Source organism: Salmo salar, chromosome ssa22, assembly GCF_905237065.1.
Source record: "Salmo salar chromosome ssa22, Ssal_v3.1, whole genome shotgun sequence".
Classification (NCBI taxonomy): Eukaryota; Metazoa; Chordata; class Actinopteri; order Salmoniformes; family Salmonidae; genus Salmo; species Salmo salar.
In genome coordinates this window covers 15910802-15932913 of record NC_059463.1, presented here as the reverse complement: position 1 = coordinate 15932913, position 22112 = coordinate 15910802, and the positions used below count along the sequence as shown (strand labels likewise).

The 22112-nt window shown below is 42.1% G+C and overlaps 2 protein-coding genes across 2 annotated transcripts in view; both read left to right on the top strand.

Moving 5' to 3' along the window:
* The first annotated feature begins 455 nt into the window (after positions 1–455).
* LOC106582867 (actin-3) lies at positions 456–1565 on the top strand. Its single transcript, XM_014166433.2, has one exon. The coding sequence runs from the start codon at positions 456–458 to the stop codon at positions 1563–1565; it is 1110 nt and encodes a 369-aa protein (XP_014021908.1).
* Positions 1566–7039: 5474 nt separating this feature from the next.
* The window catches only part of LOC106582866 (caM kinase-like vesicle-associated protein), a 91692-nt gene continuing 76619 nt past the window's right edge, over positions 7040–22112 (top strand). The window contains exon 1 of the mRNA XM_045705730.1: positions 7040–7294. The gene's annotated coding sequence lies outside the window, so the exon portion shown is untranslated. The remainder of the gene's footprint in view (positions 7295–22112) is intronic.

The following is a 22112-nucleotide window of genomic DNA, read 5'->3' as shown; positions in this document are numbered from 1 at the left end:
GATGGGAACATTCATCCTCTCTCCCATTATAGATGTTGAAGAGGCGTAGGTAATGATTGCCCAACTCACAGAATCAGCCACTCAAAGACATTTTTTTTTTTACCAGGCGTGTGTGTGTGTGTGTGTGTGTGTGTGTGTGTGTGTGTGTGTGTGTGTGTGTGTGTGTGTGAAGCTATCCTTGTCAGCTAATGTTCACAAATACTGAGAAATAACCCTGTGATCATCCGTTGCCATAGTCACCCAGACTGGAGCACTGTGGTGATGCTACAAGGCCATTGATGCCATTGTGATGTCACAGGTTTTGTGACAAACATGTTTTTTCGAGTAATAAAGCAGTCTTTCAGACCATTAGTCTCCGTTCATAAGATTGTTGCAGACCTGCTTGGGGACAACTAGAGAGAGAAAAATAACTTCAACTTTTGCTTTCATTGTTGAAACAAATTACAGACTGTCTAATGACTGCAGTGGATAGCAGTGAGGACTTCAAGCAGAATGTGGCTATTGTAATCGACCCAGGATCAGGCTCCATCAAAGCTGGCTTCTCTGGAGATGAGAAGCCCCATAAAGTTCTGAGGTCAGTGGTTGGATTGTCCAAAAAGGACCAAACGGAATGTTATTTTGGAAACAACATTCTCTGCAAAGACTCAGATGATCTCATTCTCAAGAGGCCCATCACCAGTGGAATGATAAGTGACTGGGATTCCCTGGAGAAGCTGTGGAGCCATGTGCTCTATGAGGAGCTGCAAGTCTGCCCTGAAGAGCATGGCATCCTGATGACTGACCCAGCCTTCTCTCCCATCTCCAACCGAGAGAAGACAGCTGAACTCCTGTTTGAAGGGTTTGGGGCCCCAGCGATGTATGTTGGTTACCAGCCTGTGCTGTCCATGTATTCTTATGGACTGGTTACTGGTCTAGTGGTGGACTCTGGGGCTGGCTGCACCTCTGTCTCTCCAGTGTGCAATGGCTACTGCTTACCACATGCCACATTTCACATGGACGTGGCTGGAAAGGGTGTGTCTGACTATCTGAGCAAACTGCTGGCCGACGTTGGACATGGGAGTGCTCTCCAGCAAAAGTCCTCTGTGCAAGAGATGAAGAAGCAGAGTTGCTACGTCTCCCAGCTGAGTTCTGAGGACAAAGGCACACCTCTGGACTATCAACTCCCCGATGGCACCACCATTACCCTGGGCGACGAGCGCTTCCGTGGCCCTGAGATCCTATTCTGTCCATCCGACGCAGGAATGTCGCAGCCCGGAGTTCACATCCTGGCCATGAACAGCCTGCAGAAGTGCGCCCCCGAGTGGCAGGCGGCCTTGATGGCCAACGTGGCCCTGTGTGGCGGCTCCTCGATGTTCAGCGGTTTCCCGGAGCGGCTCCAGGCAGAGATGGAGAAACTGGCCCCGAGGGACTCCATTATTGGGATGCTATCTGGGGCCCACAGGGAGTTTGCCTCCTGGGTGGGGGGCTCCATCATCACCTGCCTCAGCAGCTTCCAGCCCATGTGGGTGAAGGGGCAGGAGTACCAGGAGGAGGGCTCCAGTGTGGTGCGCAATAAATGCTATTAGAACTCAGACCTTCAGAATTTGTACTTTTGGCCTATAGTATGCAATGATTCTGGAATACATGAAAGTGAAAAATAAATTGGATATTGATTTAAATAATATGCCAGGCTTTTTTTTATTGTATGCTTTAGTGCACTGGTAAAATGGGCCATTCAATGCCTTATCATTTGTTTATTCGATGTTCTCTCCAATATCAATTAAACATCATTGTCATCTGAGTTGAAAGTTCTAGAAAGATACATCATGCAGTATGACATTTTTCTTGTATGAAAAGGGAGATTCATTGTCTTCATTGAATCTACTATGATGTCTTGTTGGATTAACATCTTTCATTCTCTTGCAACATGGGAAGGTACTTAAATAAAAAATATATATTATGCTTCATCTGTAATCAGCATGGAAATGGATATCCTAGGGGGTTTGGTTAAGTAGCAAAATGTTCGAGGTTTACTTAATTTCCAACAACAATCCAATGCCTTGTGGAAACAGTGTATTTTTTCTGTGCATTGTAGTTTAGACAAGGCTGGCGATCACACTATAAGATCCAACTATGCATAGTGGGAACAGGTATAGCATAGAGCTTAACATTGTGTATACACACACACACACACAGTAACCTGCATTCGACCTTTAACCCAGCTAGGTGCTCCTCTGATGTGGATCTCCACTACAGTGGAAAAAGATTAAGCCTGACACCACCACTGACATCCCCTTAGTCCCAGTTTGCACACATGAGCGACAGGGGAGCCTCTTCTAATCAGCAGCCCAGAGCCAACAGGGTCTTTTAACAGCTCCTTTCAACATGACTTCTCTTCATGTCAAACATTAACAGGAGTTATTTGGCTTTGAGTTGGCTACATGCGAGGTGACACATGTAAAAACAATGCCTGTGTGATTGCTGGAGGTTGGTACTGTAGAGAGTATGAGTTAGTGGAGGCTCCTCAGAGGAGGAAGGGAAGGACCATCCTACTCAGTGAATTTCAGAAAACCAATACTAAATATAATCACGTCAACAAATAACTGATTAAAACCCAATGTTTTGTAGTGAAGGTCTACATTAGCCTCAACAGCACTCTCTGGGTAGCACCATGGTGTAGCCGGAGGACATCTATTTTCCATCCTCCTCTAGGGATATTGACTTCCATATAAAACCTAGGAGGCTCATAGTTTTCACCCCCTTCCATAGACTTACACAGTAATTATGACAACGTCCTATCAGAGCTCTTGCAGAATGAACTGACATATTGTCCACCCAATCAAAGGATCAGAGAATGAATATAGTACTGAAAGCATAGCTATCACTGCAGGGCATAACATGTGGGGAGTAGTTGACTCAAAGAGAAAGAAAGACAATAGTTTAACAGTTTTGAACAAATTAATTTATTTGAAAAATAAGGAGAAGCAGCAGAGAGAGAGAGAGAAAGCGAGCTATATTTTGTTGTATATGTTTAACTTTCACCTACTTAGCTAGCTAATGCAGCTAGCTAACTACTCAGAGAATAATGCTAGCTAGGCTATCCAACACTGGAACCAAAGATTTTTATAACTAACCCAGACTGTCATTGGAAATGGGAACAAATTAGTCATAGTGGGCAGAACAAGCAAGGAGAGGGGCAGAGCCAATTAAGAGCTAGCGTTCTAGCATGTATTTGCATATTTCTGTTAGGGAACGCCTACTCTGTGAAGTGAGAGATGCATTAAGTCAATTTGCAATTGCACTCCTAAACAACACTTTAAAAAATATATATATTTTGGCAAAGGATAAAATCTACAGAACTTAGTCCACTCTGTTCATAACAGATTCTAGTTTTGGGCACAGAAAACTGTATTGAAATCAAATGTTTCATTGATGAGAAAATGTGCAAAATGTCGGCCAAAATCCATCTCGCTCCATTTTCTCCCACTGCCTTCCACTGGGCGTCCTCGCATCACAATATTTGGTAGTGAGTGGAAACGCCAACCGGATGCTTCACTCATACATCTGGTGAAATATCTTGCTTATCATTCTATCTTTGTTGGAACTCTTCCAAGTCACTTTAAGGTTATATTAATTTAGAGTAACTGCAAAACTGCTTGATGTACATTGTACTGCGTGATTGTAGCGGGTTTATTAGCACGTTAGTTCAAAATCAAATCAAATTGTATTTGTCACATACACATGGTTAGCAGATGTTAATGCGAGTGTAGCAAAATGCTTGTGCTTCTAGTTCCGACAGTGCAGTAATATCTAACAAATATTCTAACAAATTGACAACAACTACCTTATACACACAAATGTAAAGGGGTGGAATAATAATATGTACATATAAATATATGGATGACCAAGATGCAATAGTAGCTATGATGACTATGACGATGTACGCTGTGTTTCATTTAGCAGTTATGGTATGAAGGTTTGGCTTGGAAAGGTTTTTTCGCCTGGTCACAGACAGCCATTGTGTTGTGCACTGAAGCCCACAAGAGAATGGGTAAAGTTGAGAGGAAAGCACGTAGATGAGAGAAGGAATTATACAACGAGCAAAGTGATGATGCTGTTTGTATGTCGCTGCTCTGCCAATTCTGTTTAAAAAAATGTTTCTTAAATGGAAGCAAACAGAACGAAGCTGAATTTGTCCAATAGAAACTATAATTTGCAACTTTTTGGACTAATCACTGTGTCACTTTGATGAATCCAATTTGTCTCTCGATTTGTTAAAAAGTTTCATTCGTAGGCTAGGTTATATCAACCTCATGATGGATATAGGGGAAAATGTTGTATCATGTAGTATCCTAAACCTATCGATGTTACATAGAATGGAATATGAATGACAGTCATCCAATATGATGTAATAGAAATAATTGTAAAAATCATCCTCCCTCTCTTTAACAGCATCGACCGCCACTGTTCTAAATAGATGCCTGAAGATTTGACTGCTAAAATTATTAATCATAAATGTTGATTGTCAAGCAATTATGGGGTTTTACTTTCTGTGTACTTGTATTATTGACTATAATGCATGCTCACAGCATGAATGACACTGAAAGTGAGGTAGTCCTACATTTAATATCAATTAAGATATCTACCCAATATGTCCCTTGAGGCACCACACTAAATGCTTGTGGCACAGGACACTTACTGTAGTCGTGCAATAACTATTTATTCCATATATTCCAAACATACCTTCGTAAAACTGACCATCCTACCGATCCTCGACTTTGGCAATGTCATTTACAAAATAGCTGCCAATACCCTACTCAATAAACTGGATGCAGTCTATCACAGTGCCATCCGTTTTGTCACCAAAGCCCCATATACTACCCACCACTACGACCTGTACGTTCTCGTTGGCTGGCTCTCACTTCATACTCGTCGCCAAACCCACTGGCTCCAGGTCATCTACAAGACCCTGCTAGGTAAAGTCCCCCCTTATCTCCGCTCACTGGTCACCATAGCAGCACCACCTGTAGCACGCGCTCCAGCAGGTATATCTCTCTGGTCACCCCCAAAGCCAATTCTTCCTTTGGCTGTCTCTCCTTCCAGTTCTCGGCTGCCAATGACTGGAACGAACAACAAAAATCTCTGAAACTGGAAACACTTATCTCCCTCACTAGCTTTAAGCACCAGCTGTCAGAGCAGCTCACATATCACTGCACCTGTACATAGCCCATCTATAATTTAGCCCAAACAACTACCTCTTCCCCTATGGTATTTATTTATTTTGCTCCTTTGCACCCCATTATTTCTATTTCTACTTTGCACTTTCCTCCACTACAAATCTACCATTCCAGTGTTTTACTTGCTATATTGTATTTACTTTGCCACCATGGCCTTTTTTGTCTTTACCTCCCTTATCTCACCTCATTTGCTCACATTGTATATAGACTTATTTTTCTACTGTATTATTGACTGTATGTTTGTTTTACTCCATGTGTAATTCTGTTTTGTTGTATGTATCGAACTGCTTTGCTTTATCTTGGCCAGGTCGCAATTGTAAATGAGAACTTGTTCTCAACTTTCCTATCTGTTTAAATAAAGGTGAAATATATATTTTTTAAATAAAATATATAGTGCATTCGGAAAATATTCAGACCCCTTGACTTGTTCCACATTTTATTACGTTACAGCCTTATTTTAAAATTGATTTAAAAAAATAATAATCCCCCATCAATCTACACACAATACCCCCATAATGACAAAGGAAAAAACGGGTTTTTAGAAATGTTTGCTAATAAATATAAAATACTGAAATATCACATTTACATGAAGTATTCAGACAATTTACTCAGTATTTTGTTCAAGCACCTTTGGCAGCGATTACAGCCTCGAGTCTTCTTGGGTATGACGCTACAAGCTTGGCACACCTGTATTTGGGGAGTTCCTCCCATTCTTTACTGAAGAAATTGTAAGGTGAACCTTCGCCTCAGTCTGAGGTCCTGAGCACTCTGGAGCAGGTTTTCATCAAGGATCTCTCTGTACTTTGCTCCGTTCATCTATTCCTCAATCCTAGTCTTCCTGCCGCTGAAAAACATCCCCACAGCATGATACTGCCACCACCATGCTTCATCGTAGGGATGGTGACAGGTTTCCTCCAGATGTGATGCTTGGCATTCAGGCCAAATAGTTCAATCTTGGTTTCATCAGACCAGAAAATCTTGTTTCTCATGGATGAGAGTCCTTTAGGTGCCTTTTGGCAAACTCCAAGCGGGCTGTCATGTGCCTTTTAATGAGGATTGGCTTCCATCTGGCCACTCTACCATAAATGCCTGATTGGTGGAGTGCTGCAGAGATAGTTGTCCTTATGGAAGGTTCTCCCATCTCCACAGAGGAACTCTGGAGCTCTGTCAGAGTGACCATCGGGTTCTTGGTCACCTCCCTGACCAAGTTCTTTCTCCTCTGATCGCTCAATTTGGTCAGGCGGCCAGATCTAGGGAGAGTCTTGGTGATTCCAAACTTCTTCCATTTAAGAATGATGAAGGCCATTGTGTTCTTGGGCACCTTCAATGCTGCAGAAATGTTTTGGTACCCTTCCCCAGATCTGTGCCTCCACACAATCCTGTCTTGGAGCTCTGCAGACAATTCCTTCAACCTCTTGGCTTGGTTTTTGCTCTAACATGCACTGTCAACTGTGGGACCTTATATAGATAGGTGTGTGCCTTTCCAAATCATGTCCAATCAGTTGAATTTACCACAGGTGGACACCAATCAAGTTGTAGAAACATCAAGGATGGAAACAAGATGCACCTGAGCTCAATTTCGAGTCTCATAGGAAAGGGTCTGAATATTTATGTAAATAAGGTATCTCTGTTTTTTGTTTTTAATAAATTAGCAAAACAATTCAAAACGTAACAAAATGTGGAAAAAGTCAAGGGGTCTGAATACTTTCCGAATGCACTGTATATATGCAAATTGCGTGGGTTCATTAATTTGCCACACCCATTAGGTTCATATCAGATTAACTCGTTGTAATTCGCTCCTCTATGCCCCCCCACTCGTGTGTGTTCCGTCTCTTCATTGTGCGTATCCTACTGTATGTAGCCTATTCCGTCCCTCGTTCCCTCACGGTGCTGAACTCGACGCGAGAGGCATAACATATGGTAAAAAGGAGCGCTGGAATTTATTTGCATTGTTTTAGAAATAAGTACTTCGTTCAAAGCTAAGTAGAAAGGTCGTTCTATTTGCAGTAACAATCAGGAGAACAGTCGAGTGGAAAAAGTCAGTGGATTCAACGTTTATTGAGACATTTGCTGATAAGGTAAGTTCTCGCAATTTGAGTTGTCTAGGTTATCACAAAGAGTTCAGCTCGCTAATTAATTTTCACTTTGGTTTGTTTGGGAAACTTAGGCATTTCCCTTAATTAAGCGATTTTTTTCTCCTCAAACGCATTACATGTTAATAACATAAATGTAATCGGGTTAATTGTGCCGTTTAATATCAAGTATATAATGCTTGCACATTTTGCCGATAAAGTGATGGAGAACGATGCACCAGAATTTACGCATTATGATAGACTAGACTGGTCGAAACTTCGCAGTCAAATAGATTTTTCCCATGCTCGCTTTTACGCCTACTGTAAACGAAGCGCTCGAGACACGAGACTGCACTTGAACAACCTAGTGAAGCATATCGTGAGGTAGTTTCCTATAATTTGGTAAATCTAAAGGGCACAGTTATTTCGTCGATACATCTCTGTTGAAAAAAGTTATATAATAGCCTATATTTCAAACACCATCGCACCTAACCGGTTTCCAAGACGAATTGAATAAAATGTAACATTTGAGTGAGAATTTAGCTCTTCAAGTATTTTTTTAAGATATTGACTTTTGACTTGCTAAACTTGTGATGTTGGACTGTGCGTGCCAACAAGTTGATAGTAGCCTAAATAATCGTGTAGCCTATTCGCATACCCGTTTTTCTGTATTCATATTTTCATTAATCTCATCTGCAACACCATGTTTTGCATGACATTGGCTATTTAATATAAAAAGGGGTGTATCAGTGATGCTGACGCTTGCTAATCAAACGATAGGGCAGCGTTTAACACCTCTGTAACAGTTTAATCAACAAGTTCAAGTTTGTTAAGCCACTTACTGGTAATATATAGCATATTTATATGGTATATTTGACTATTTTCTATAGGAAAGTCAAGAGAACTTTTCACCCCTGGTGAGAAGAATTGAGAAGCTGATAGAAAGGATGTGCAGTTCCAAGCAGTCATCCCAATGACGCTGGCACTTTCTTTTCATGCCATGACAGTGCCAGATTAGTTAAAAAACAACAACTCCTACACTCAGTCATGCTATTAATTTGTATTACTTGTATTGTATAATGCGTGACTATGTCTGGGCACACAGTGCCAGTGGATATAGTAATATATCAGTAATACTTTTTTTCTTCATGTAATCTCTAATCCAAAATCAATATAGTAATGGACTAACATACATTGACACATTTTCTTTGTCCTCATCTATTTTTTTGTTTGTTGACAGATCCCATAACCACTATGACATTATCATATTCTTAGAGAAGCAAGTTAAAGATGCATTCTAAGGGTTTTGTATAATTTCATCCAGTAGTTTTGAAAGTAGTGTTCACGAGCCAAAACGGTATGGAAAATTGAGAACAATTGTATGACATGTTATGAATTCCAATTCGTACAATGTTTACGAATTTGTACGTTCCTAATATCACATTCAATCTCGTTAATGTATGTCCAATTCAATAGTCAACCCAATAAGCCCCACAATCTATTGCTACAATCTTGTGAGGTAGCTAATGGGATGTGAGAAAGTGAATAGATTCATTTTTTTATTGCAGCTGGTGAAACACTGTGGCGTGACACATTAACACCAGTGTACAATGATCTGGGTTTGAAAGGACTGTATAGCTGGTTTTGTGAATGGCACTTGTGTGTGTGTGTGTGTGTGTGTGTGTGTGTGTGTGTGTGTGTGTGTGTGTGTGTGTGTGTGTGTGTGTGTCTGTGTGTCTGTGTGTGTGTGTGTGGCGTCAGTATGCATGTGTGAGTGTGTGGGCAAGAGTTACTGTAAAAAAGGTAAATGCAGGTAGTCCGGGTAGCCATTTATTTAGCTATTTATCAGTATTGTTTAGCAGTCTTATGGCTTGGGGTAGAAGCTGTTCCTGACTTCATGCACTGATATTGCTTGCTATGTCATGAGTGGCTGGAGTCTTTGACAATTTCTTGGGCCTTCCTCTTACACCGCCTTGAAGCACCTTGCGGTCAGGTGCCTTGCAGTTGCCAAATCTTTTCAACTTCCTGAGTGGGAAGAGGCGCTGTCGTGCCCTTTTCACAACTGTGTGGGTGTTAGTGGACCATGTTAATTTCTTAGTGATGTGAATACAGAGGAACTTGAAGCTCTCGACACACTCCACTACAGCCCCATTGATGTGGATGGGGGAGTGCTCAGCCCCATCCACCAAAGGGCTCCTGTCAGAGAGACTCAGATTCAGGACTCAGATTTGGTTTTATTATGGCAGTTCAATATTGCTGAGTGATTAACCAAAATGTCTGTTATTCTTTATAATTAAAAAAAAAGTAATTGACCAACATCTGTTCAAATTCTTTAATTCCATTTAGGTCTGTTTTTTTCTGTGAACTTAAAACTTAAATCAGATCAAGCCTGAACTGTGCGATGTAGTAGGGAGTTGTCGTTTCCAACAGGCCAATATTCAATATATTTATAGTTTATAGTTCAGTGCAGAAAATGTGGTAATTAACTACAATGGCGATAATCTATTACACGCCTACTTGTCCGGTATGTGTGGAGCAGACGTGGAGAATGAGAGAAGCGACAGAAGATGCATGATCGAGAGGGATAGAGAGTAGTTGCTTTGCAAGGTATTTCTACCGGGAAATACATGATCTATAGTGCCTTGCAAAAGTATTCATTCCTGTCACGCCCTGACCTTAGAGACATTTATTTTCCTCTAGTTTGGTTAGGTCAGGGTGTGATGTGGTGTGGGCAATCTAGTTTTTCTATTTCTTTGTTTTGGCTGAGTGTGGTTTCCAATCAGAGGCAGCTGTCCATCGTTGTCTCTGATTGGGAACCATACTTAGGCAGCCCTTTTTCCTTCCTTGAGTTGCGGGATCTTGTTTTTGTGTAGCTGCCTTGGAGCAGCCCCAGAACGTCACGTTTCTGTTTATCCTGTTTATTGTTTTGTTCTGTTTTACTTAAAAAAAGGATGTGGAATTACCGGCACGCTGCACCTTGGCATATTTATGACAGGGAGTTCGAGGACAGTGATCGTGACAATTCCCCTTGGCATTTTTCCTATTTTGTTGCATTACAACCTGTAATTTAAATAGATTTTTATTTGGATATTATGTAATGGACATACATAACACTGTCCAAATTGGTGAAGTGAAATGAAAAAATAACTTGTTTCAAGAAATTCCAAAAAATAAAAAACGGAAAAGTGGTGTGTGCGTATGTGTTCACCCCCTTTGCTATGAAGCCCCTAAAAAAGATCTGGTGCAACCAATTACCTTCAGAAGTCACATAATTAGTAACAAAGAGACCAAAGATAACCCTGAAGGAGCTGCAAAGCTCCACAGCGGAGATTGGAGTATCTGTCCATTGGACCACTTTAAACTGTACACTCCACAGAGCTGGGCTTTATGGAAGAGTGGCCAGAGAAAAGCCATTGCAACCTGTTACGGAAAGGAGTTCCGCTAGCGAAAACGTTGATAAACTTTACAACAGTTATTGAAAGAATTATAGATACACTTCTCCTTAATGCAACTGCTGTGTCAGATTTCAAAATAGCTTTACGGCGAAAGCACATTTTTCAATATTCTGAGTACAGAGCTCAGCCATCAAAGCAAGCTATACAGTTACCCGCCAAGTTCTGGAGTCAACTAAACTCAGAAAAAGTATTATACATTTTCCCTTACCTTTGCTGATCTTTGTCGGAATGCACTCCCAGGACTCCCACTTCCACAAGAAATCTTCTTTTTGTTCGAAATACTCCATATTTATGTCCAAATACCTCCTTTTGTTCGCGCGTTCATATCACTATCCAAAGGCAAAATGCGCGAGTGTAAAACCAGAGACAAAATGTCAAAATGTTCCATTACAGTTCGTTGAAACATGTCAAATGATGTTTACAATCAATCCTTAGGGTCTTTTTAACATAAAACTTTGATAATATTCCAACCGGACAATAGCATATTCATTACAGAGGAAAAAGAAGGAGAGGCGTGCCCGCGCAGTAAATAACTCACTGCTCCCAGGCAGTCCACTGATTGACAAGTTTCTAAAGGCTGTTGACAGCCAATGGAAGCCTTAGGAAGTGCAAAATGACCCCACAGACACTGTAGTTTCGATAGGGATTAGAAAGAAAAACTACAAGCCTCAGATATCCCACTTCCTGGTTGGATTTGTCTCAGGTTTTTACCTGCCATATGAGTTCTGTTATACTCACAGACATCAGCCAAACAGTTTTAGAAACTTCAGAGTGTTTTCTATCCAAATCTACTAATAAAATGCAAATATTTGACTCTGGGCCCGAGTAGCAGGCAGTTTACTCTGGGTATGCTTTTCATCCGAACGTGAAAATACTGCCCCCTATCCCGAACAGGTTTTAAAGAAAAAAATAAGCAAACACGTTTGGTGTTCGCCAAAAGGCATGTGGGAGACTTTTCAAACGTATTGAAGAAGGTACTCTGCTCAGATGAGACAAAAATGTTTATTTTTGGCCATCAAGGAAAACGCTATGTCTGGTGCAAACCCAACACCCCGAGAACACCATCCCCACAGTGAAGCATGGTGGTGGCAGCATCATGCGGTGGGGATGTTTTTCATTGACAGGGACTGGGAAACTGGTCAGATTTGAAGGAATGATGGATGGCACTAAATACAGGGAAATTCTTGAGGGAAACCTGTTTCAGTTTTCCAGAAATTTGAGACTGGGAAGGAGGTTCACCTTCCAGCAGGACAATGACCCTAAGCATACTGCTAAAGCAACACTCGAGTGGTTTAAGGGGAAACATTTAAATGTCTTGGAATGGCCTGGTCAAAGCCCGTGTCACATCTGCTCCTGCAATGCCCTCTACTGCTCATCCTGTGTCTCCTTGACCTGCCGCCACTCCCCCAGTACTCTCTCCCTCTCCCTCTCTCTCTCTCTGTGTGTGTATGTGATTGTGTGGGCGGAGACAGGTGTGCTGGAGTCAGAGCAGATCCCCACCAGCTACAACCTGTTCCATAATCGTAGTCTCTGCTCAGTCAGTCTATGTTTCTAGCCGTTTGTTACTATTCAGATCCTGTCATCCTGTTGTGCCTGTTTTCCTTGCCTGACGCTGTTTCCCGCTACGCTACAGCTCTGCCCACTCTGACTCTGGTCCCTGTCTCCAATCCCACATCTCGTCATCCTGCTACTCTGTCCTGCATTCCCCACAGTTTTCAAGATGGCGTAGCAGTTCAGACGTCTTTGTCTTTGTCTTGTCGTGTCCCGTGTATATATCTTTTTTTCCCTTCGTATATATTAAGTCTATATTTTTTCTATTTTTAACCTCAGTTTCAACATACTCTCCTGCAACCCGCCTCACCCAATGTGGTTTGGATCTCCTATTTTCTATACTTTAGAACCGGATCCCCCAACAGAAGCTAGCCAGCTAACTAGCTACTAGCTAGTAGTCAGTTGGCCACTGCTAGTGGTCATCAGCTAACCTTAGCCCGGTCAACTCCTGCCAGTCTGCACAGCGCAATTCAACCCAGAGCATACCGTACTGCTTTTTCGCCACATCTCCGGATTCCTACCACAAGCTCTGAACCTTTTCACCTGGATCATCGCAGCTAGCTAGCTGCTATCCGAGTGGCTACCCCTGGCTAATGCCTCTGTCCCGAAGCAAGCACCAGTGAGCCAGGAACTAGCCTCGTGCTAGGCCCATCTCACGGCTAGCTGAAGAGGACCATCAGCCACTCCTTGGGCTACAATACCTATTTTGCCAATTGGCCTGGACCCCTTTTACTGCCGACACGGAGCCCTGCCGATCCATCACGACTGGTCTGCCGACGTAACCGTCCGAGGGGGCTACAACAGACTGTTCCATCGCGACGTCCTCCTAAGGCCCTTCGGCTAGCCTGCTAGCCCCGGCCCGCTAGCTGTCTGAATCGCTGTGTCTCCAGCTTGCCTAGCTACCCACTGGTCCCTATGATCACTCGGCTACGCATGCCTCTCCCTAATGTCAATATGCCTTGTCCATTGCTGTTCTGGTTAGTGATTATTGTCTTATTTCACTGTAAAGCCTCTAGCTCTGCTCAATATGCCTTAGCTAGCCCTTTTGTTTCACCTCCCACACATGCGGTGACCTCACCTGGTCTAAATTATGTCTCTAGAGACAAAACCTCTCTCATTGTCACTCAATGCCTAGGTTTACTTCCACTGTATTCACATCCTACCATACCCTTGTCTGTACATTATGCCTTGAATCTATTCTTCTGCGCCCAGAAACCTGCTCCTCTTACTCTCTGTTCCGAATGCACTAGACGACCAGTTCTTATAGCCTTTAGCCGTACCCTTATCCTACTCCTCCACTGTTCCTCTGGTGATGTAGAGGTTAATCCAGGCGCTGGAGCACCTAGCTCTACTCCCATTCCCCAGGCGCTCTCATTTGTTGATTTCTGTAACTGTAAAAGCCTTGGTTTCATGCATGTTAACATTAGAAGCCTTAGAAGTTTGTTTTATTCTCTGTTTTAGCACACTCTGTCAACCCGGATGTCCTAGCCGTGTCTGAATCCTGGCTTAGGAAGGCCACCAAAAATCCTGAAATTTCCATCCCTAACTATAACATTTTCCGACAAGATAGAACTGCCAAAGGGGTTGGAGTTGCAATCTACTGCAGAGACAGCCTGCAGAGTTCTGTCATACTATCCAGGTCTGTGCCCAAACAATTTGAGCTTCTACTTCTAAAAATCCACCTTTGCAGAAACAAGTCTCTCACCATTGCCGCTTGTTATAGACCATCTTCTGCCCCCAGCTGTGCCCTGCACACCATATGTGAATTGATTGCCCCCCATCTATCTTCAGAGCTTGTATTGTTAGGTGACCTAAACTGGGACATGCTTAACACCCCGACCGTCCTACAATCTAAACTAGATGCTCTCAATCTCACACAAATGATCATTGAACCTATCATGGACAACCCCAAACCCGTAAATACGGGCACCCTCATAGATATCATCCTGACCAACCTGCCCTCTAAATACACCTCTGCTGTCTTCAACCAGGATCTCAGCGATCACTGCATCCATAATGGGTCTGCTGTCAAACGACCAGCCCTCATCAGTGTCAAAAACATTTCAGCAAGCAGCCCTTTCTAATTGACCTGGCCCTGGTATCCTGGAAGGATATTGACCTCATCCCGTCAGTAGAGGATGCCTGGTTGCTCATTAAAAGTGCTTTCCTCACCATCTTAAATAAGCATGCCCCGTTAAAAAAAATTTGAACCAGGAACAGATATAGCCCTTGGTTCACTCCAGACCTGACTGCTCTTGACCAGCACAAAAACATACTGTGGCGTACTGCATTAGCATCAAATAGTCCCCGCGATATGCAACATTTCAGGGAAGTTTGGAACCAATATACACAGGCAGTTTGGAAAGCAAAGGCTAGCTTTTTCAAACAGAAATTTGCATCCTGTAGCACAAACTCCCAAAAGTTCTGGCAGTCTCATGATGGTGCCACAGCGTTCAATTCTCGGGCCGACGCTTTTCTTTGTATATCTCAATGATGCTGCTCTTGCTGCTGGTGATTCTCTGATCCACCTCTACGCAGACGACACCATTATGTATACTTCTGGCCCTTCTTTGGACACTGTGTTAACAAACCTCCGGACAAGCTTCACTGCCATACAACTCTCCTTCCGTAGCCTCCAACTGCTCTTAAATGCAAGTAAAACTAAATGCATGCTCTTCAACCGATCGATGCCGGCACCTGCCCGCCCGTACAGCATCACTACTCTGGACGGTTCTGACTTAGAATATATAGACAACTACAAATACCTAGGTGTCTGGTTAGACTATAAACTCTCCTTCCAGACTCACATTAAGCATCTCCAATCCAAAATTAAATCTAGAATCTGCTTCCTATTTTGCAACAAAGCCTCCTTCACTCATGCTGCCAAACATACCCTCGTAAAACTGACCATCCTACCGATCCTTGACTTTGGAGATGTCATTTACAAAATAGCCTCCAACACTCTACTCAGCAAATTGGATGCAGTCTATCACAGTGCCATCCGTTTTGTCATCAAAGCCCCATATACTACCCACCACTGCGACCTGTTGGCTGACCCATGTTCGTGGTCAAACCCACTGGCTCCAGGTCATCTATAAGTCTTTGCTAGGTAAATCCCCGCCTTATCTCAGCTCACTGGTCACCATAGCAGCACCCACCCGTAGCACGCACTCCAGCAGGTATATTTCACTGGTCACCCCCAAAGCCAATTCCTCCTTTGGCCGCCTTTCCTTCCAATTCTCTGCTGCCAATGACTGGAACGAATTGCAAAAATCACTGAAGCTGGAGACTCATATCTCCCTCACTAACTTTAAGTATCAGCTGTCAGAGCAGCTCACAGATCATTGCGGGTGGCAGGTGGTTAGTGGTTAGAGCGTTGGACTAGTAACCGGAAGGTTGCAAGATTTAATCCCCGAGCTGACAAGGTAGAAATCTGTCGTTCTGACCCTGAACAAGGCAGTGAACCCACTGTTCCTAGGCCGTCATTCAAAATAAGAATTTGTTCTTAACTGACTTGCCTAGTAAAATAAAGGTAAAATAAATACAATTTGCACCTGTACATAGCCCATCTGTAAATAGCCCATCCAACTATCTCATCCCCATATTGTTATTTATTTTCTTTGCTCCTCTACATATTACTCCAGTGTTTAATTGCAAAATTGTAATTACTTTGCCACTACAGCCTATTTATTGCCTTACCACCCTAATCTTACCTAATTTGCACACACTTATATAGATTTTTTTCTATTGTGTTATTGACTGTACGTTTGTTTATTCCATGTGTAACTCTGTGTTGTTGTTTATGTCGCACTGCTTTGTTTTATCTTGGCCAGGTTGCAGTTGTAAATGAGAACTTGTTCTCAACTTGCCTACCTGGTTAAATAAAGGTGAAATAAATCAAATAAAATAACTTTACTACTCCCTTGGATTCCCCTGCGGACCTGCTTACCCTGTCTCAACCCCTCTCGCTTCAGCCTCCACACCTGGTTTCCAGCAACCCGCCCGAGCTTCCCCTGACCTGCACTCCATCTCCCCCCTGTGTGTCAATAAATACCTTGGTTACTTCATCCCAGTCTCCTCGTCTGATTCTGCTCTTGGGTTCCCCTGTTCCCCTCCGCATAACAGGCCAGACCTCAATCCAATTGAGAATCTATGGTATGACTTAAAGATAGCTGTACACCAGCGCAATCCATCCAACTTGAAGGAGCTAGAGCAGTTTTGCCTTGAAGAATGGGAAAAAATCCCAGTGGCTAGATGTGCCAAGCTTATGGGGGGGTTATGCATGCTAAAGTTATATATATTTTTTTACTTATTTCTTGTTTGTTTCACAAGAAAAAATATTTAGCATCTTCAAAGTGGTAGGCATGTTGTGTAAATACCCCCCAAAATCAATTTTATTTCCAGGTTGTAAGAGAACAAAATAGGAAAAATGCCAAGGGGGTGAATACTTTCGCAAGCCACTGAAAGTGATTAATAGTCAGCAGTCATAAAAGTATGCCTTATTTACTTTGATGAGCAACTAAAATAGTGATTTTTTTTTCAGAAAGCATAGACAGCAGCTCTATAGAGATGAGATGACTTGGAATGAAGTAATAAAGTCATCAAATAAAACAAATGTAGGCCTGATATACACAACAGCTGAAATATTTTATTACAGTTATGTTAATAAATGATGGTTAATATTCATGGGCAGTCACACCATCATGGGACTTTTATGAATTGTTTCATTCTGTGTTGTTACAGCATTTAACCCGCATAATGCAAAGTGCTTGTAATTTGTAAAAGCACTAATCGCTCAGCACTACAGTTCGATCATCTGAGGACAATAGTTGAATGTATGTTTCTGAGAGCAAAAAGAAACAAGTGGCAGTTATCATAATCAACATTATGCACAATCAAAATAAAAAGAAGGCTTCAATTACCCTGGCTTCACACAGTTCAAAAATACACATTTCCGGTTTTAAACATGAGATAATCTGCAACAGCTGCCCCCACATTAGTGCAGCTAATGTGTGCCCTAACTGCTCTTCAGGCATCCTACTTTGGGATGGCTGGCAAAAGCATGAGGGCCGCTGGTCTTGTGTAGACTGTTCCCTACAGAGATCTCCGCAGCTCTCTGGGCCACCGACCCTTGCGCTAGGGTTTTTTTCCACTTGTGGCGGGATTGTAGTGTGGGTTAGTACTCACGGATGAGTCCAAAACCGATCTGCCAGCACTTGACTGTGGCGCCATCTCCGCCTCCTCATGGAGTTAAGGGCATAGGCAACTTGAGGCAGGGGTGTATCGCGCTGCCCCTCAAGACCAGGTTAGGGGTCACTAGGGATCCCCCTTTCCCTTCAACTCATATCCATAAGGACCTTCCAAGGATAGCAGCATGCTCACCAGCAGAAGGACATGTAGATAGCAGCTCTGAAACCCCTGAAAGTCACCGACTTTTAATTCTGGGGCAGTGATGAGATTGGCCATACTGGAGCTGGAGTGCCTGAATAGTAGCTGTGTAGGGTGATGACGGCAGGACTGGTTCTTCATCTGTGCTTCAGGGAGCTTGAGATTTTCCAGTAGGACATGGTACTTTCTCAGTCAGCTGTGTAAATGAGTCAAGGAGATTGTCCAGTGGCAGTTTTAGGTGAGCGGTCCTTCTCACCGTCATTGGTAAAATCAGGTAAGGTGGGTTCAGGGGGGTGACATGGAAGGCTGAACCCATCTGCTGAGCTGGACCCCAGGAGAGGGGGTGGACCTTGCTATGGGTGAGCTGGGTAGTCTGGCAGTGGAGCAGGGTATGGAACTTGCTTTGGGTAAGCTGGGTACTCTGGCTGCAGAGTATGGAACTTGCTTTGGGTCAACCAGTGAGCTCTCATCGGGTCTCAGTACCAGTCTACCCAGCTCACCCTCAGCAAGTTCCATACCCTGCTCCAGAACCAGAGTACCCAGCTTACCTGCACACTTTACATGTTGCATTTATATTTTTGTTCAGTGTATATAATCATACAATCAATTTGACTTTGTTTTTACCAATGTAACTGCGAAACAACATAATGGTAATAATTTATTTGAAAGGTAAATCTTTTGATAATATGGGTAAATCAAGATGTCGGTCTAGTCACATATTATTCAATAGGAGTGTGTGCATACATTGAGTTATGGAGCTTGTTTTAGCTGATCTTAGGGCCTAGAGATGACAAACAATCCCTTCCGTTAAGGACTTATTTTATTGGCAACTGTTAGGAGAAGATATTATTGTACTGATCAACAACATTTACATAGAAGACACATTCTCTTCTTTTATAAAAGTGTGTGCCATTTGCAGGGCATAATGTGGCTGTGGAATCTGACTTTGTGGCTACAGAATCTAGTGATAACCAGACGGGGGGAGATGAAGAAGTAAATTTGTTTTCGTTGGCGAGGGAGACGAAGTGATTTCATACCTTTTTTGGGTGACAATCAGCTTGGAAATCAGCATATTTTGCGTTATGATTTAATATTATCACCAAAAAAGTACTAGGGTAGTGAATTCAGCTGTAAGCTAGCAAGGAAAGTTAGCCTACAATTAAAGCTACAAGCTACCGGTATCGTCTTGCATTGTAAAAGTGTTGTATGCCATTATTTTAGCAAACAGTAACATTTCTACATGCCGTGTGCATTACAAAGTGTGTTAACTTCTATGGGCTAGGTGGCACGTCACGTCCCACTCTATTCAACAGCCAGTGGAAGAGCGTGGCGCGAAATACAAAACCTCAAAAATGCAATAATTTCAATTTTTCAAACATACGACTATTTTACACCATTTTAAAGAAAAGACTCTCGTTAATCTAACCACATTGTCCTATTTCAAAAAGGCTTTACAGCGAAAGCAAAACATTAGATTATATTAGGAGAGTACATAGCCACAAATAATCACACAGCCATTTTCCAAGCAAGCATATATGTCACATAAACCCAAAACACAACTAAATGAAGCACTAACCTTTGATGATCTTCATCAGATGACACTCCTAGGACATTATGTTATACAATACATGCATGTTTTGTTCAATCAAGTTCATATTTATATCCAAAAACAGCTTTTTACATTGGCATATGATGTTCAGAACATGCATTCCCACCCAAAACTTCCGGTGAATTTACTAAATTACTCACCAGAAACGTTGACAAAATACATAACAATTATTTTAAGAATTATAGATACAGAACTCCTTTATGCAATCGCTATGTCAGATTTTAAAATAGCTTTTCGGCGAAAGCACATTTTGCAATATTCTGAGTACATAGCTCAGCCATCACGGCTAGTTATTTTGACACCCGCCAACTTCGGGGCTCACTAAACTCAGAATTACTATTAGAAAAATTGTATTACCTTTGCTGATCTTCGTCAGAATGCACTCCCAGGACTGCTACTTCCACAAGAAATGTTGTTTTTGTTCCAAGTAATCCATAGTTATGTCCAAATACCTCCGTTTTGTTTGTGCGTTCAGGTCACTATGCAAAGGGTAACGCGCGAGCGCATTTCGTGACAAAAAAATTCTAAATGTTCCTTTTCCGTACTTAGAAGCATGTCAAACGCTGTTTAAAATCAATTTTTATGGTATTTTTCTCGTAAAATAGCGATAATATTCCAACCGGACAATAGTGTATTCATTCAAAGAGAAAAAGAAAAAACAGCATGGTCGCGGGACCGCGCATCTCCAATCTCTTTGTCACTAGGCAGACCACTGACAAACTGTGCTAGTATACTCTGCCCAGAGACAGGAGATGCCTCAATCTGCTTTCTGAAGGCTTTAGAGAGCCAATGGAAGCCTTAGAAAGTGCAACGTAACCCCAGAGATACTGTAGTTTCGAAAGGGACTAGAAAGAAGAACTACAATTTCTCAGACAGGCCACTTCCTGCTTGGAATTTTCTCAGGTTTTCTCTGCCATATGAGTTCTGTTATACTCACAGACACCATTCAAACAGTTTTAGAAACCTCCGAGTTGTCTATCCAAATCTACTAATAATATGCATATTCTCATTTCTGGGAAAGAGTAGTAACCAGTTTAAATCGGTTACGTTTTAGCCCAGACAGGTTAACTTCCGTGCAGTATGAGTGGGGAGCTAATGCAGCCCACACAGCTCTAGCAATGAATGAGTAAGTGGAACAGGCACTTTGCTCTTCACCCTATAATGAATCTGCGCTGATAGACAGACTTGATCCTCTCAATCACGTGAGACACATTTGACAGAAGTATCGAACGTAACAAAAATTCTAGTACCAAACTATATACCGTGCAACACAAACGCTGTGTGATTGGTTCTTCCTGTAGTGAATCCACTTAAGGGACTTCCCATAAGTGATACACATCTCACCTATATTATCATAGAACTGGGGTTACGAAAGTAACCTTGAGTTTCCTCATGCCTCTGTGTGACGTGCTGTCCACAGTGTATGTGTATGTTTGAGAGATGTGAAAACAAGCAGTTGCTAAAGTAATGGTGGTTCTACAAAAGTTATGATGTGATTGCCTCATTACAATTCTTGTGGAATCCTAAAGGTTGATCACATAAATATTAGCAGGATGTGTTTTCTTCCTTCATCTTCATTTCCGGAGACATTTTTGGGGATACCTCTAAATTGTCAAACCCATATCGACAGATTCAACGGAAGAAAGATGACTAGAAAAGTAATGGGTTGTACGTAGTCCTCTCAACTCTAGTGGTGGTTGTAGTTGTATGGCATGCAGCTCTCGGATTTACTTAATTCCAAATGGATGGGAGTTGAGACTGGGAGTGCGAGTGTCTTTCTCGACAGCAGGCTGCGCAGTGGGCTGCCTCCCTTCCTGTCTGATGGCAGCAAGGTCATTCATTCCTCCACTCAAGAAGATGAATTACGTCTTGACACACAGCTTAGACATTGACAGTGTGGGGAGGCAATGGCAACAGCATTAGAGTGCAGCGAAACATTTCCCTGTGGTCTGTCATTAGATTGAAGTGTGAGTGATTAGACTGTGGTGAAAGTGAGAATAGCAGGCTTTTGGGTGGAGTAAAAGGTATATATTTCCGCAGACGAGTGTATTTGTAAGTAAGAGTCAGAGTGTTTAATGATTGACGGCAGAGATAACGTCTAAAGAGTTTATAAGCGTTGGATCTATTCAAGTAATAAGATAAGGCTACAGTTATTTCACAAGAACAGTATTGAGAGTATAGTCTCTTCCTTTGATGTAGAGAATCAAAGATATTCAACTTCTACAGTCTGAGAGAGTTATATTGACTTATGTCATTGGCCTCAATCTAATCTTATACATACAATGCATTCGGAAAGTATTCACATTGTTTTCATGTTACAGCCTTATTTTAAAATGGATTAAATACATTTTCTTCCTCGTCAATATACGCATAATACCCCATAATGACAAAGTGAAAACATGTTTTTAGAAATTTTTGCAAATGTATTAAAAATGAAAAACAGAAATACCTTATTTACATAAGTATTCAGACCCTTTGCTATGAGACTCGAAATTGAGCTCAGGTGCATCCTGTTTCCATTGATCATCCTTGAGATGTTTCTACAACTTGATTGGAGTCCACCTGTGGTAAATTCAATTGATTGGACATGATTTGGAAAGGCACACATCTGTCTATTTAAGGTCCCACAGCTGACAGTGCATGTCAGAGCCAAAACCAAGCCATGATGTTGAGGAATTGTGTTGAGGCAGGATTGTGTTGAGGCACAGATCTGGGGAAGAGTACCAAAAAATGTCTGAAGCATTGAAGGTCCCGAAAAACACAATGGCCTCCATCATTCTTAGATGGAATAAGTTTGGAACCACCAATATGCTTCCTAGAG